The sequence below is a fragment of the Hippopotamus amphibius genome, chromosome 4 (assembly GCF_030028045.1).
Source record: "Hippopotamus amphibius kiboko isolate mHipAmp2 chromosome 4, mHipAmp2.hap2, whole genome shotgun sequence".
Taxonomy (NCBI): domain Eukaryota; kingdom Metazoa; phylum Chordata; class Mammalia; order Artiodactyla; family Hippopotamidae; genus Hippopotamus; species Hippopotamus amphibius.
Window position 1 is genome coordinate 156,936,675 of NC_080189.1, and position 15,593 is coordinate 156,952,267.

A 15,593-nucleotide genomic window follows, 5' to 3' on the forward strand; every position below is an offset into this window, starting at 1 on the left:
GGGATATGTGTATAAAAAGATGATTGAACTTGGTGTACCCCCAAAAAAATAAAAAAAAAATTAAAAAAAAAAAAAGATAGGTGTGATCTAACCTGAAAGTTACCTCTGACTTTCCATTTCTTTTTTGGTTGTAGTAAAGATAACTTCATCATATATTTACATGTAATGAAAAATCATTCTTGAAATTATTTTGTGGATAAAATTGTGTATCTTGTATTAAAGATTACTTGATTTAAATTGTGGTCCCCTTTCATCATCCAAATTTCATGAAAGTATTTGACCATTTCCATTACATTGTAGAATTGTAAATTTTGATCTTAAAGAAACTTCTTTTCCTTGAGGGAAAATATTTTCATGGGTTTTGATGAGGTTCATAGAAAACGAATTTAATGTGAAACGTTTAATTGGGTACAGTAAGACACTAAAAAAAGAAAAGTTTTTTTCCTATACGTTTTATATATCCCTATATTCAATACATCTATTTCAGATAAATTCATTATTATTTTTGCCCTATAATTTTATACCTGTAATTTTCCCTGGGAGAGAATTTTATGTTGTTTCAGGTTGTTATTACATAATTTGCATTTCCTTTTTAAAACTTCTTTTGAAAGAAATAGTTGTATTAGCTAATATTATGAGGCTTTCTCTATTTGGTTTGTAGCACTATGAGAATAATTATGTGATCTGATAGTCCATGATACTTCTTATTAGTTTAATGCAGTTTTCATTGATACAAAAACTGCTTTAGTTAATAAATATCTACTATACTCCCTCATGTCCTTCCTTGTTATGCCACACTGTATAGCCTTTACTTTTAATACAGTGTCTTCATGAGTCTCTCTTTACTTTGTAGGAGATACAGACACTGCTAAGACTTCTGATGATATCAGTTTAAGTCTGGGCCAGAGCTCTAGTCTCTGCAAGGAAGGAAGTGAAGAACAAGGTAAGAACATTTTACTTCATGGTGACGTGTTTTGTGGTGACCAGGGTGAGTTTGTGGAATGTTCCGCTCATATTTTGGCAGAAGTTTATAATAGTTTAAATGGTATTTTTTAGAAACATTAAAATAAAATGATTTGCTAGGATAACAGTAACACAGTGTTATAAGTACTTATAGCTTTCTGGAATTCAGCTACACATATTCTGCCAAGTAAACAGAGAACGTTATGAGCACGTGCCCCAGAGTGAATGTGAGATGGGAGAGAAGAATCTGCTACCCCTTTAGTTGGTCAGAGCATCTTGCTTAGCTTAGTGATAACCTAGTACGTAAAACTGTTCTTTTCCATTCAGTATGACCTCTAAATGCCAACTGCTGCATATGTTGCCCAACTGCAGAAATGACAATGTGTTTTGACAGAGAAATAACTTGCTGTTATTAGAGAGACTTACTGAGAAACTGTCTGCCTCCAGCTTGGTGCCTTCCTGTAGCAGATTTTTAATAGAAATGTTGGTTTTAAGTAATATTTTTTTCTCCTTATTCACTCCATTATAAATGTTTATAGAGTTCCTTTTTTTTTTTTTTTTTAAGAACTGCCACATTTTCAAGTTTGGTTTTTAATTTTCAAACATGAAAGGTTGGATATGTCATACCCATTTCAAGTTTTCAAGTGGAGATTATCCAAGGTTATATAATCAGTGAGCCAGAATTGAATTAGAAACCTGTCTCCCTATTTCAAGCCTGTTGTTTTTATTAGCTTATGGGTGATGTTTGGTAGGCAGGCAGGGTGATAAATTTCCTGTACTGAATTATGAAACTTATTTATGAAGTTACAAATAGATCACTGAATTGTGACATTTTCCCATTAATTTAGTGTTTTAGCCAGGTTTAAGTATATTTTGTTACTGGTACTTAGAATTTTAGGTTTATCACTGTAACCACTTTTTTGGAATTGCAGTACCTCATCATTGTTTGTTTGCTTTTGTGGACCACCCCTGACAACCTACTGTGCTCCCCTTAAAAAATGCTTTTAAACATACTGTACGGCATGGAAGCTATTTTCTTATAAAAAGGAAAGGCGACTTAATCTTTTTGAAAATTACCGTATTCCTTTCTATAATATGTAATCATCAGTGTCGTAAACTGGGTAGTGATCTCAGAGGGGCTAGTGCCACTGCCTTTGTGGGTCATAGGTCTCTTTATTTTCATCTGGAAAGTACCTTATGTGAACAGGTTGGGAATTATATTCACACAAATCTACCCTGGCAGATACATACTGACGTAGATAATGATGTTTGACAGTCACTGAGTGCATTCTGTTGCCCTGTGAGGGGTCAGCATACTTCTGTAAAGCTTTGTTGGCACGTGGTCTCTCTTGCAGCTACTCAACTCTGCCACTGTAGAGTGAAAGGGGCTGTAAACAAGCTATGAATGGGCAGAAAGGACTGCGTTACACTAACACTTTACTTACAAACAGGCAGAGGGCCACTTTGGCTGGACAAGCCTTAGTTTATCAAACCCTGTTTAGGTCTTCTAAGCACTTATATGCATTCACCCAGTTAATCTTCACAACAGGCGTTTGAAGTTAATACTGTTATTATTCTCGCTGTACAGATGACCATGTCATGGCTTAGAGCGAAATTATAAGAAACTTGCCCAAATTCACCCATCTGCAAAGTGTCAGTTCTGTAGTTCAAATCTAGTTCTAAATCCTGCTTTTAATCACTATGCTATACTACTTTTATAGTAGTTTTATAATGTAATATTTTCCCATGTATTTAGCATTTAGCAATTATTATTGAGTACTCATATGTGCCTGGTACCATTCTAAGTACTAGCAATAAATTGGTGAACAGATAAAAATTCCTACCCTTGTGACTTCCATACTATTAGTATGGAAGGATACTATTACAAATTATATATATGTATATATATGTATGTGTATATATATGTGTGTGTATATATATATTACTAGAGACAGAGGGTAGGGAGTGGTGGGGGCTGTGGGCATTGTAAGTTTAAATAGAATGGTTCAGGGGAAACCTCGCCGAGAGTGAAGACCTGAAGGAGAGGGAGGAGTGAGCTGTCAGGATATCTGGGAGGAAGGAGACGGCCTCCATGTAGAGGTAGCAGCACAGGCAAAAATCCTAAAGCAGGCACATGCCTGACAGGCTTGAGAAATTGTGTGGCTGGTACAGAGTAAGTGAGGGGCCAAATTACAGTCTTGTAAGCCATTTTAAAGATTTTGCTTTTAATTTCCAGTGAGATGATGAACTGCTATACAGGTTTTGAGCAGAGAAGTGTCATCATCTGTGCTACATTTTAACAGAGTTGTTCTGGCTCCTGTGTTGAGAATTTATTAAAAGGAGCAAAGGCGGATGCAGGGAGCTCAGTTAGCAGATGACTGCAATAATCAGGGCACAGATCAGGGTAGTGAGAAGTAGTCGGACTGTGTGACAGATGTTAATGAGAGATATGTTGATGGACTTGGAAATGTCGTGTGAGAGAAATAGTAGTCATAGATGACTCTAAGATTTTGGGGTTACATAATGGGGAGGATGAAGTCTCCATTCACTGAAAGGGGGACGACTGAGAAGGAGCAGATTTAGGCGTGGGGAGAGCATGGTGGAGGGCAAGAGAGGGGGTTCCGTTTGGGCATATCAAGTGTGAGTTGCTGTTAGACCTCTAAGCAGCAGTAATTAGTAGCTAATTAGATAGGCCTGGATTTCAGGTAAGAAATCTGGGTTGAGGTTTTAAATTTAGGAGTTTTCAGTGTATAAATGACAACAAAAACAATCAGTTATGTCAGATATGGGGTTGGGTTAACATGAAGTTCGTGAACTAACAGGGAGAGCCGGTACTGTTAACTGGCCTGGAGTTGAGGCAGCCTGGCTCCCTGATCCAAATCCCTCCAGGTCTGGACTACAGCTTGGCACCACCTAGTGGCTGTTGTTCATTCTGGCTTAAGTATCAGCTGGGGCTCTTCTGGCTCTCTAGCTGGTTTGGATTTACAGGACAGTGTCTTTAGTTAGTTGGTTAGCAGTTTGTTAACTAGTTGGCACTCATTTTATCAACATGATTCAGGATGATTGGAAGAAAACTGAGATTGTAGGGATGTGTCCTCTATGTCTTCTAAGAAGGGATTATCTACAGTGTCCCTCCCCAGCCTCACTCATGTCTTTCCTACCCAGGATCAGAACTCTGTATAGTACTGGGGCTGGGTAGAAGATGGAGCAACTAGTTACAAGTATTTCTGAACTTTATTATGAGGCCAGAAAATTGGTTGAGACCTACAAAAGAGAGAATATAGATAGAAAAATGAAGAGTTCCAGCTGTTGAGCTCTGAGCCACTGCAGGAGGTTGAATGGGAACAACTGGTGAGGTAGAGGTGTGCATCCCCGCGTTTCAAGGAGAGTGCAGTGATCAGCTTTGTCAGATGTTGCTGATAGGCCAAGTTATATGAGACTGAGACTTGACCATTGGACTTAACAGCATAGAGCAGTGGTCCCCAGCCTTTTTGGCACCAGGGACCAGTTTTGTGGAAGACAGTTTTTCCATGGGGCGGGGTGAGCATGGTTTTGGGATGATTCAAGTGCATTACATTTCTTGTGCACTTTATTTCTATTATTATTCCATTGTAATACATACACACATAATACATTATGGTGCATTTCACCATAATGCTGACAGGAGGTGGAGCTCAGGTGGTAATGCGAGCGATGGGGAGTGGCTGTAAATACAGACGAAGCTTCGCCCACCGCTCACCTCCTGCTGTGTGGTCCGACCAGACCAGACCGTGGCCGGGGGTTGGGGACATGGATAAGCTTCTTAATGGGTTGGGACTAGAATACGTGTTGTCAGAGGAGAGGATTTGAAAACAGGGAATATAGACTACTTCTTGGTGAGATTTTGTAAAGGATATCAGAGATATAAGATGATAGCTAGCAGGGGAAGTGAGGACAGAGGAGGAGATTTAGGTTTTGTAAGAACGTAAGAGAAATAAGAGCTTGTTTTTTATAATTGATGGGGATCTAGAAGACAGGAGAAAGATATGATTTTTGTTTATAAAAGTAATATGTTAATTCTAGAAAATATAGTTAAGTATGAGGAAGAAGATAATTTATACTTCTACCACTGAGATAACTGTCGTTATTTTTTCATGTATCACTTTTTTCCTTATTTTTTATTGTGATACAATTCACATGCCATAAGAGTCACCCTTTTAAGTATACAACCAGTGGCGTTTAGTATATTTACAGATTTGGGCACCCATGACCACTGTCCAGTTCCAGAACGTTTTCATCAACCCCTAAAGAAACCCATACCCATTCTACTCCCCATTGCCTCCTTCACTCAGCCCCTGGCAACCACTGATCTACTTTCTGTTGCTGTGCATTTGCCTATTCTGGACATTTCATATAAATGGAGTTATATAATATGTGGCTTTTTGTGTCTGGCTTCTTTCACTTTGCATGCTATAGCATGTATCAGGACTTTATTCCTTTTTTATGGCTAAATATAGTATATTACTTTTAACGTTTCTACAAACATATGTACGTGTACCCTTAGTATTCTTTTTAACTCTTAGAGACTGGAGTCATGTTTTTTATATAGTGCCATCTTTTTCACATCAAGTATTTTCTCATATTATTATATAATCTTTGAAAACATTTTTAGTGTCTGCATGGTGTTATTACTAGACAGTATAATTTATTCAACCTCATTTTATTGGACCTTTTTATAGTTTTGTGTTTTAAGGAGTTTTATAACAACCTGAGATGAACAACTTTTGTCTAAAACCTTATTCACATATCTTATTTTATCCTTTACTAGAAATTTCTAGAAATAGGTTACTGAACAAAGGGTAAGTATACTTTTTGACGCTTTTGTCCACATTGTCAAATTGCTTTGCAGAAGATTGGTTGCACCAGCTTGTGCCACTATGAGCAGTATGTGAAGTGTCTTTCTTATCCTGAACATTACTAGTAGCAATCACTGCAAAAAAGCTTAATTAGATGAAAAATAGTATCTCTCTGGGTTGATTTGAGCCTGTCTTTGATGGTATTACTACCAGTAAGAAAAACGTCTAAGAAAGCATGTTTACTTGGAAATTTCCTAAAACCACCTGAAGTTCTTCCTGACAAAGTTAAACTTATTATGGTGTATTTACTTAGCAACACTGAAAAAAGCGCATATATTAAAGTAAGTTTGGCTGTGGCTTTTAAAATGAAAAACTTAAATTTCTGCTTTATTAATGTCTTGGAAAGGAGTTGGTTTTCATCAGTAGTATTTGTTTTAAAGTCCTTGTTGTATATTAGAATTAGTGATTTTCAACTGCTTACTCAGAGTTAAGTTTTTGTTTTATAAAATTCATAACCTTGAAATGTGAATATTACACTATCCCATAATTGCTTATTAGGGATATATATTAAGAGTTTTTAGAAATAACGTTATAAATTAATACTACAGAAAAGTAAATACAGTGCTAATTTTTAAATTTGGATTTTTAGAGAGTATAAGAACCCAAGTACAGTGGCACAGTTTTGGACAAATGAAAAAGAACATTGTTTTCACTTATCTTGAAGACTTTAAAACATAAGATAAAGCCTAATATGTCATTTATAAATCACAATTTATATGGTACATGCTAGAGGGTACCTCTAGGTTTTTAATTATTTAGATCTAATCTACATTTAGGTTTTTTAAGGTACGTAAATATTATTAGTAGTTCATTTTATTTTGTATTAATCTTAGGGGGAAATGTATGCTTTTATTATTTAAGATTACTGGGAAGAGTCTGACTTATAGAATCTGTTATTGTATTTTTCATACACAGTTATGACAAATAAGACAATAATATTTCTTTTTATTGAACTAACAGCAGATTCAACCATCCTTGTCTGTCAAAAAGTATAAAAAAATCAGCTCTTGTGCAGTTCGGTTGTCAAGCTATATTTCAAGATAAATTACAATGTAGGTAGGTGGGTAGATGGGTTTATTTATATTTATATCTATACTTATATTTTTATATATATATATATATATATATATAGTATGTATGATAACTCAAGTTACTAATCACTGCCCTAAATGGAGGGTTAAAGGAATAGTCTTACAGATATGGGGGGGGATATGTATTTTTTTCATGAAGCATTTTGTAATTGTCGCATCCATGGTGAAAGAAAAAATGTAGTGTTTTGCCCTGTAGTTATTGTTTTAATTTTTTCAACCATTGTGAACAATAAGATATCTTATATCATCATATCATATTTTGTGTGTGCATTTCTCAGCCTTTTGATTTTTTTTGTTTGTTTCTGATTACTCTAGGTTTTTGTGGATTTGTAAAACAGTTATATTAGTTTTCTAAATTTTAAATTTTGCTAGGTAAAATAAAGATAGCTACCATTAATTGTGCCAGGCATTGTGCCAAGCAATGTGTGTTATCAACTCAGTTATTCCACGGTACTGAGATTGATATCACATTTTACAGATAAGGAAACAGAGGCTTAGAAAGGTAACCCAAGGTTACCCAGTTAGTAAGTTAGGGACAGAACTTGCACAGAAATCCAGGTCCATTTTAAATATAATCCTTTGTTATTTCTTATTTTATTGTTGATAGTCTATAGAACTTTTTCTGAGGCCAGTTGAAGATTTGGAAGTTCAGTTCATTCCATTAGTAGAATGCTTTCTTTGTACAGCCGTGAAATAGAAACCAGCCCTTTGGAGTGACTGGCCAACTGTGTTCAGTAAGCTTCTTGAGAAATTGTTTATACTTGATTTATGGTATGCTGTGAATTCTTTCCATTGTTAAGCAGTAGAAAAACAGACCATAGATTTGTGTTAACATTTCCAAATATATGTTTGAAACAGATTTGGCAACTGATCGGAAGCTCTTCCGTCTGGTCTCCAATGATTCCTTCATCTCCATTCAGCCGTCCTTATCCTCATGTGGACAGGACTTACCAAGGGACATCAGTGACAAAGTGAGCCTGCCAAGTCACAGCCACCACCACCACATCGAGCAGTCTCTGTCCAGTGCCTGTGACACAGAAGTAGCTTCTCTTGTCCCTTTACATTCACACTCTTACAGGAAAGATCACCGGCCACGAGGTGTACCACGGACTTCTAGCTCTGCTGTGGCTTTTCCAGACACTTCACTGAATGAATTCCCTCTGTATCAGCAAAGACGTGGGTTAGATCCTGTTAGTGAGTTAGAATCTTCCAAGCCTCATTCTGGATCCAAAGAATCCTTGGTGGAGAATTCTTGTTTATCTGGGGAATTTCAGCTTGTTGGTGAGCTGAAAAACAGTAATTCTCAGCCACCTACCAAAAGTGGGAAGAGCAAAGCCTTGAAAGTAGACAAAAGCATGGACAGCTTGCGGAGCCTAAGCACGCGCAGTAGTGGCTCAACAGAGAGCTACTGCAGTGGGACAGACCGGGACACTCACAGCACCGTCAGCAGCTACAAAAGCGAGCAGACCAGCTCCACTCATATAGAGAGCATCTTGTCGGAGCACGAGGAGTCTCCCCAAGTGGGAAAGAAGAGTGATCAGAAGAAAGAGTGCTGTGCTGAGCCAGAGGACAGGAGTAGCTGTGCCAGTGACAAAAGGACTAGCAGTGAAAAGACTGCCTTGGAAGTGAGTACGAACAGTGGGGTTCAAGAAGCCAAGGATTCTAATAGCTCTGATGATACGCACAATCAGAAATGTCTCAGCACTTCTGCATCTGAAGAAGCCAATAAAAACCCCCATGCAAATGAATTTACTTCACAGGGGGACCCACCACTTGGGAAAACTGCTGAAAACAAAGAGGAGGAGGGTGATAAGTCAGCTGTTGCAGTGGATTCAAAAGTTGGTAAAGATGTTGGTGGAAAGCAAAAGGAAGGGGATGTACGACCTAAATCCTCTAGCTTAATCCACCGGACAGCCTCTGCTCATAAGTCAGGCAGGAGACGGACAGGAAAAAAAAGAGCCAGCAGTTTTGATTCAAGTCGGCATAAGGACTATGTGTCCTTTCGAGGTGTTTCTGGTACCAAACCACATAGTGCTATATTCTGTCACGATGAGGACTCCAGTGACCAAAGTGACTTGAGCAGAGCATCAAGTGTTCAGTCTGCTCACCAGTTCAGCAGCGATAGCTCTTCTAGCACCACTTCTCATTCATGTCAGTCTCCCGAGGGCAGATACAGCGCCCTAAAGACCAAACATGCCCCTAAGGAGAGGGGCACCGACTCTGAGCACACACACAAAGCCCATCTGGGCCCTGAAGGAACTGGCAAAAAGCGGACAGCACGGCGGACTTCCAGTACAAATAGTGCCAAGACTCGGGCCCGAGTGTTGAGCCTGGACAGTGGCACGGTAGCGTGTTTGAATGACTCCACCAGGCTGATGGCGCCCGAAAGCATAAAACCCTTAACCACTTCAAAATCAGATCTCGAGGCCAAAGAGGGAGAGGTGCTAGATGAGCTATCTTTATTGGGACGGGCTTCCCAGTTAGAGACAGTCACTCGATCTAGGAATAGCTTGCCAAGCCAGGTTGCATTTCCTGAAGGCGAAGAGCAAGATGCAGTCAGTGGAGGTAAGTAAATTGCAGGAAGAGGTTTACCCAACAGTCCCTATAATTTCTGGTGCTATTGATTGGAGTACTTATTAGAGTGTATTTTGTACTAGTAGTTCCTCTTCCACTATTTGTTAAAATAAACTTTCTTCCCATGAAGGAGACAGTAATCTTAGAATAGGTTTTGGTGTGAATACCAAGAAAATGTTTTTTCAGTGTATGCAGGTGAGTCAAAATTTATCCACACTCTGGTTATATTAAAACTTCTGTTGGCCTCACTGTCTTAGTGCAGATAATTTTTGACTTGCCCTAGTATTATTTGAGTGTATCAGTTTGTTCCTGATGGCATTCACTTTTTCTAAGCCATTTGCCACCTGTTAATGTTTTTCCCAGGAATAACAAAAAATTAGTCCCCTTCTTCCTGTGTACAACCATAGCAACAACAAAATGTAGAATTTTATTAGGGCAGCAAACCATTTTTAGTTATCTCTTATACAGTGTGTGCCACTGAACTTTTAGAATTAGATCACTCAACCTGTTATATAAGATTTTTCCAAATGTTACTTTAGCTCTGACTGTGTACTTTGAAAACTTGTGGCCCTTTTCTTGTCTGTCTCTTTGGTTTTATTTCTTGCCTATCAAGTTTTAGGCATTAAAAACATTTTATTTTCTTTCTGTAACTTCACATTAAAGTTTAATTCATTGCTGTTTGTAGTTCATATTGGCATTTATTGTCCATTAGTGGATACATGGTGCTCCCTGTGATAACAGTGACGGTGTTTTGATTAAAATAATAGCTTATTTATTTCAGGTTTATGAGGAATCGTGCAAAATTTGATAGGTGATTTTATATTGCCAGTGTGTATTGGCCAGTTTGTTTATTTCAGAGTTGTTTCTTGTATTTCCTCCTGCTCAGAATAGTTTGCTTATTCTGTTTTGGTTATTATGGAATCTCATTCTTAAATAGAGTCAGAAGAGTGAAGTCCTCTGTTGGTAGCGCGTGGCTTTTTTACCCTCCACCTAATATCCTTTAATAAAGCTTATATCTTTAGTTTTAAAGTTTATAATCTGTTGGTGTTGTAACATTCAGTCTTTTATGGACAGTTAAGCTGAGTTTTTTGTTTGCACAAACCTTCTGAAACAAAGAAACATGCTTTGTCTCTCAAAGAATTCTAATTTCACCCACAGTGTTTTAAAAGTCCATAATGTGGTAAACATTCTCTTGTTCCTTTTGGTATAGTTTCTAACAAAGACTAATTTCTAATGGGAATGTAAAAAAATGATCTTCAGTACCTAAGGAAGAAACTAGTCTGTCAGACCTAAACATTGAGAACTAATTATATCTGAAGTGATTATAACCATTTGGTGACAGTATAGTAATTAAATTCCCTCAAGTCTTTGATGTGGATATCACTCTGTTTTTTATAAAGATCTGAAATGCTTTTAGTGATTTATCATACAGATTATATCAGATATGTTCACAATATGCAAGAAACCATTGGGTTTTAAATTATAGATTAATTTTTATTAAAGTTGTCATTAAAATAAATTTTAAGAGTGAATATGCAATGACAAAAATATTGCTATTCTAAATATTGTTGAAATATAAATAAATACTAAAATGTGTAAGAGCTATAGTAAATCTTACATCTTTGTATTTAAAATGCCATTTCCTTTTCATAGGGAATGTGGGTGTTCTGTTTTTTAGGAAAAGTTGTATGAAAGTCTTATGTGCTTCTCATTGCTAATCTTTGACTAAGATGAGCCCTCATTTTTCCAAATTCCAGCTTTTCTTTTATTTGTGTTCTTATTTTTTAAAAAACCAAAAAACCATCAACTATTAATAAGAAACAAATAATAAACTAAAAGTTTCCATGCACTTTAATAGAATAAATGTAATCATCTGTGGGCTGTTAAGAAACATTTTTTGCCAAAGGAAGGCGTTGCCGGGGCTATTTTTGTGTGAGCTTCATTGTGTTTAGAATAAAAATAAGAACAAAACTAAACTGCTTAAATGTATTAAATTTATATTTGGTTGGTTTTCATCACATTTTATTAGGGTCTTGTTTGGGCCTTTTGGAAGATTGGTGGTAGTGGGAGGGAAGATATTTTGGTTTCCATTATTTAATAATTATGTAGAATCTCAAATACTTTGTAAAATTTGTTATATTGTTAGTTCTTTTTTCATAATTAGGAGAAAATTTTCTTGGCTATCTATTCTGTTTTACATACTCTACTCCTGAAGTGTGTCAACACAACAGAGAATACTGCTCGACCATTCACATGACTATACATAAACCATAAATAGATTTTATCCTAATGAATTTGGATGTGTTAATGAGCTCTCCGATGATTTCTAAAAAGTCTTATCTTTAAGCTGAATGAGTGTTGGTCCTGTGGAAGGATGGAACTTAGGAAATGTACTTTAAAGTACTAAAATAAAATATTCTAAAATAGCAGGTTTCCTGATATAGTGACATGGAGTCATACATCCTTGTTAGTATATGGACTCACTGTAGACGTGACCCTGGGAAAGCTGCTTACCTTCTTAAGCCTTGGCTTCCTTGTCTTAAAATGGGGATGATGATGGTGTCTATCCTATAGGGTTTTTATGAGTTCTAAAGGCGTTAATAGATGTAAAATGCTTACAGCAGTGCCTGGCACATAGTATAAGCTTAATAGTGCTGATGTTTCTATTTCACAGGCCAGTCTGTTATGCTATTCATATGTATCTTGTCCTTAAATTTGAAGAAAATGATTAAATGTAGAAATACACTCATTGTGAAACTCAATAGTAGAAATAACCTGAATTCCTAATTTCTTACATAATACCAAAAGAAAACCATTTTTATTAACATCTAATCTAGTGATATGGATTTAATCTCACCTTAGCAGCAGTATGTCATATTACTTATCTTTGGATACTCAGTCACATAACAAATGGTTGTTTTCATTGTTTCTCACCATTAATCTAGTACTTTGGTTGAAATTGGACTTCGTCAATAATGTTCTGTGATTGCTTAGTCAGGAAAAAAGTTTTATATTCAAACTAAGGCATTTCCTATTGTTGATCTCTTGTTTTTTGCATTTAATTTTTCTTTTATAATTATAAGCATATCTTTAATAATTATGTCTAATATTTTAAGAATAAAAAAGTACAAACAAGTTATATATGATAGAAAAGTATCCTGTTTTCTTATGGAAAACTTAAATTTACTGCCTGATTCAACAGACTATAAAGAACAACCAGAACAGATGAAAAGGTTTATATTCATTCTATTATTCTTTGTATTTTTTTCTGAATTTCTTAACCTCTGTTTTTCTGTTTGAGAAAATTATTTTAAAAGTAATATTTGGGTTACTATTTTATAAGCATGAAATAGGATCCTACGATAATATTTTTGTGTTGGGAACCAAAGATAGTCTTTTGTTAAGGGAATATCACTTTGTTTAAAGAAAAGCCAAATCTTCTTGATAAACACTTTATGAGGATTTGTACCACACATGTAAATTTGATCCCAAATATCACTGAAAAGAAAGACAAAGACCACTGAACAGACAAGAATATGTGAATTAAAGCTTTTGTATTTTTACTGAATAGGACTCTCAAGTCTAATAAACTTAATTTTCCTGATTTCCCACTCCACGTGGTAAGTTAGAAGAAGAAAAGGGAGGGGCGCTTGTAGAGGTTACAGTGATGACAGCGGAAGAAATGCACTGCTAATGCTACAGAAGCTGGAGTAACCATACAAACCAGTGCCAAAAACACAATGGTAGGGGGTCATTAAATGCAGGGGCAAACTGTCTCTGTTAATGCGTTCAAGGACATCATAGTATCATGACTTAATGCTGTATTACAGTATAACGCACTAATAAATGTGTATGTGACTAAGGAAAGATGGCATTATATCTAGTCTACACTGAGAAGAAAGCTTAGACATAAAATCACATAGAAGAATAATGCTCATTAGATGTAGTAAACAGGTTTGGATGCTTCAGTTACTTGAAAAAATTATCTTCTCTTAAAACAGTGTCAAGAAGAGGTATTTTATTGATGCGGCAAATAAGGGTTCGTATATCGAATTCTGAAAATCAGCCCATTCTTTCTAGCAGCAGTAAAGTTCTGTATAAGGAGTCAAACAGTTACATTTTAATACCACCTCTAATTACTAACTGGATAGTTGGCAAGCCATTAAACCTGTGTCTCAGTTTCCTCAGTTGTAAAACAGTAATAACAACTGTTTAGGCCTGTCTCACAGTTAATGATCAGACTCAACAAGCTTCCAATATGTCAAGTGCTTTGTAGATTTATTATGAAAACTAAGACACTGGTGCCTTTGAATCATTTGTAAAGAAGTTTTCCTTTTCGAATATGTCACTTCAAATATATGTTCTTCACTAATGATCCCTTATTAGGTGAATCTCCTGAAAATATATTCAAAATTGTTTCTGAGTGTAGTTTTCCAGGAGAGAGGGTCTGTCAAACCATTCATAAAGGATTAAAAAAGACTAGGAACCACCTATGAAAGTAAGTAATCCTTAATATGTATCTTTTAGGAACTGTTCCTAAATGACTCCAGAGTATCATTTAACTTCCTCTACGCAGCTGTATTTGCCTGGGATTATGGAAAGTATCAATAAGGATATGCAAATTCTCTTAACTCAAGATACAGCTAATAATTTTGTCGTTGTTTGCTATTGTTTGATGGTTTATGTGTCCAAAAATAGAGTAGACCTTTAAAATGTTTTCGTAGATGGAAATTATTTTAATTCAGAATGAATGCTTAGAAATTGTGCAGTAGTTCTTATTCTTTGGCTTCCCAGAAAATGATGCTTATAAACATTTGTTTCTGTATTAGAGCAAAATCTTTGCATGCTAATGTTAGCATCATTCTTGACTGACATGGAAAGTAAGAAAGGGAAAAGATGCTTAGATAAAATGGATTTCATGCCTAGACTAAAATATTCCCTTTAATTTATTTTTTCAAAATCATTTGAATGTTCATTTCTTCATATAGTAACTTAATTCTTAAGTAAAACAATTTTTACCTTGAAGAATATTTCAGTGTGTTTCAGAATGTTTGCATATATATTTTAATTTTCTGAAATGTATATATATTGGTTTCATACTTTCATCTTTTTTTCTTTAAAGTGTTTGCTTAAACAACGTGCTTCTGTGGTACCAAAACACATTGTTATTTTCATGATCTTTCCAAACTTACTCCTTTTTTACTACAGTTGACACTCCCCTCTGAAAACAACACCTTTCTTGAGCAGCATCTTCTGTCTAAATTTTTATTAATTCATTTACTAGTAGTTGAGCTATCACAAGAGGCCAGCCACAGCAGTAGGTAACCACTGGAAAGTAACTTATTACATGTAAATCCTTTCACTAAGCAGTCAGCTGTATGACTTGCATCGTTGTCAAGTGGTGTCTTTTTCTATACATATTTTTGCTCATACTTTCCAATTTTTGAGATACAATACGAACAACCCTGACCTCCTATCTCATCAAATTGTGCTCTCTTGTGCCATCCCAGTCATCCTGAGAGTATATTAGTGCCTTTAATGCCTACCCTGTTTTCATTCACAGAGTAAAACAAACTGGTAGTCTATTAATACCCCCATATTAAAAAAATAGTGCGTTAAAATAATTCAATATAGAATGTGTACAACTTTCCTTAACTCGTTGAGATAAATGGAAAGTAACTCCTCAGGTTGTAGGTATGTATTTTGTTTTCTTTGTGATCTTTAGGAACAGATCAGATCACAGCCATCTAAAATATCTTAGGATATATGTGCCTTGTGCATGAATTGCCCTTAGGCACTCAGTAAATGTTTAAACTTAATTGAATGATTGTATCACTACTCCAGAAGTAGAGCTAGATTATCTGAAGTTCTCTCCTAAGCTTATGATTGTAATTCAGTCTCTTGAAGTCTTTTTAACAGAAAGAAATAATTAGAAAGTCAAGACTCTTATAATTTTAAAAAAATGTTAAAAAATTCACATTTGTCAAATTAGATGTCCTTGAAAGTATTTTATATCTTTGTCATTCATGGTTTTTGAATCACTTGAATGTTTGTGATTTTTTTTTCTCTT

The 15,593-nt window shown here is 35.7% G+C and overlaps 1 protein-coding gene across 9 annotated transcripts in view; it reads left to right on the plus strand.

Annotated features, from left to right (window-relative positions):
- Nucleotides 1-15,593, plus strand: part of PCNX1 (pecanex 1) — a 171,357-nt gene that overhangs the window by 51,066 nt on the left and 104,698 nt on the right. For 7 of the 9 annotated variants that reach the window (XM_057734000.1, XM_057734003.1, XM_057734002.1 and 4 more), the window contains 2 exons: nt 854-943; nt 7,808-9,514. In XM_057734000.1, coding sequence (XP_057589983.1) covers nt 854-943; nt 7,808-9,514 — 1,797 coding nt within the window. Of the gene's footprint in view, nt 1-853; nt 944-6,854; nt 6,915-7,807; nt 9,515-15,593 lie in introns of those variants that run through there. The other 2 variants (XM_057734007.1, XM_057734008.1) reach the window with 2 other exon arrangements.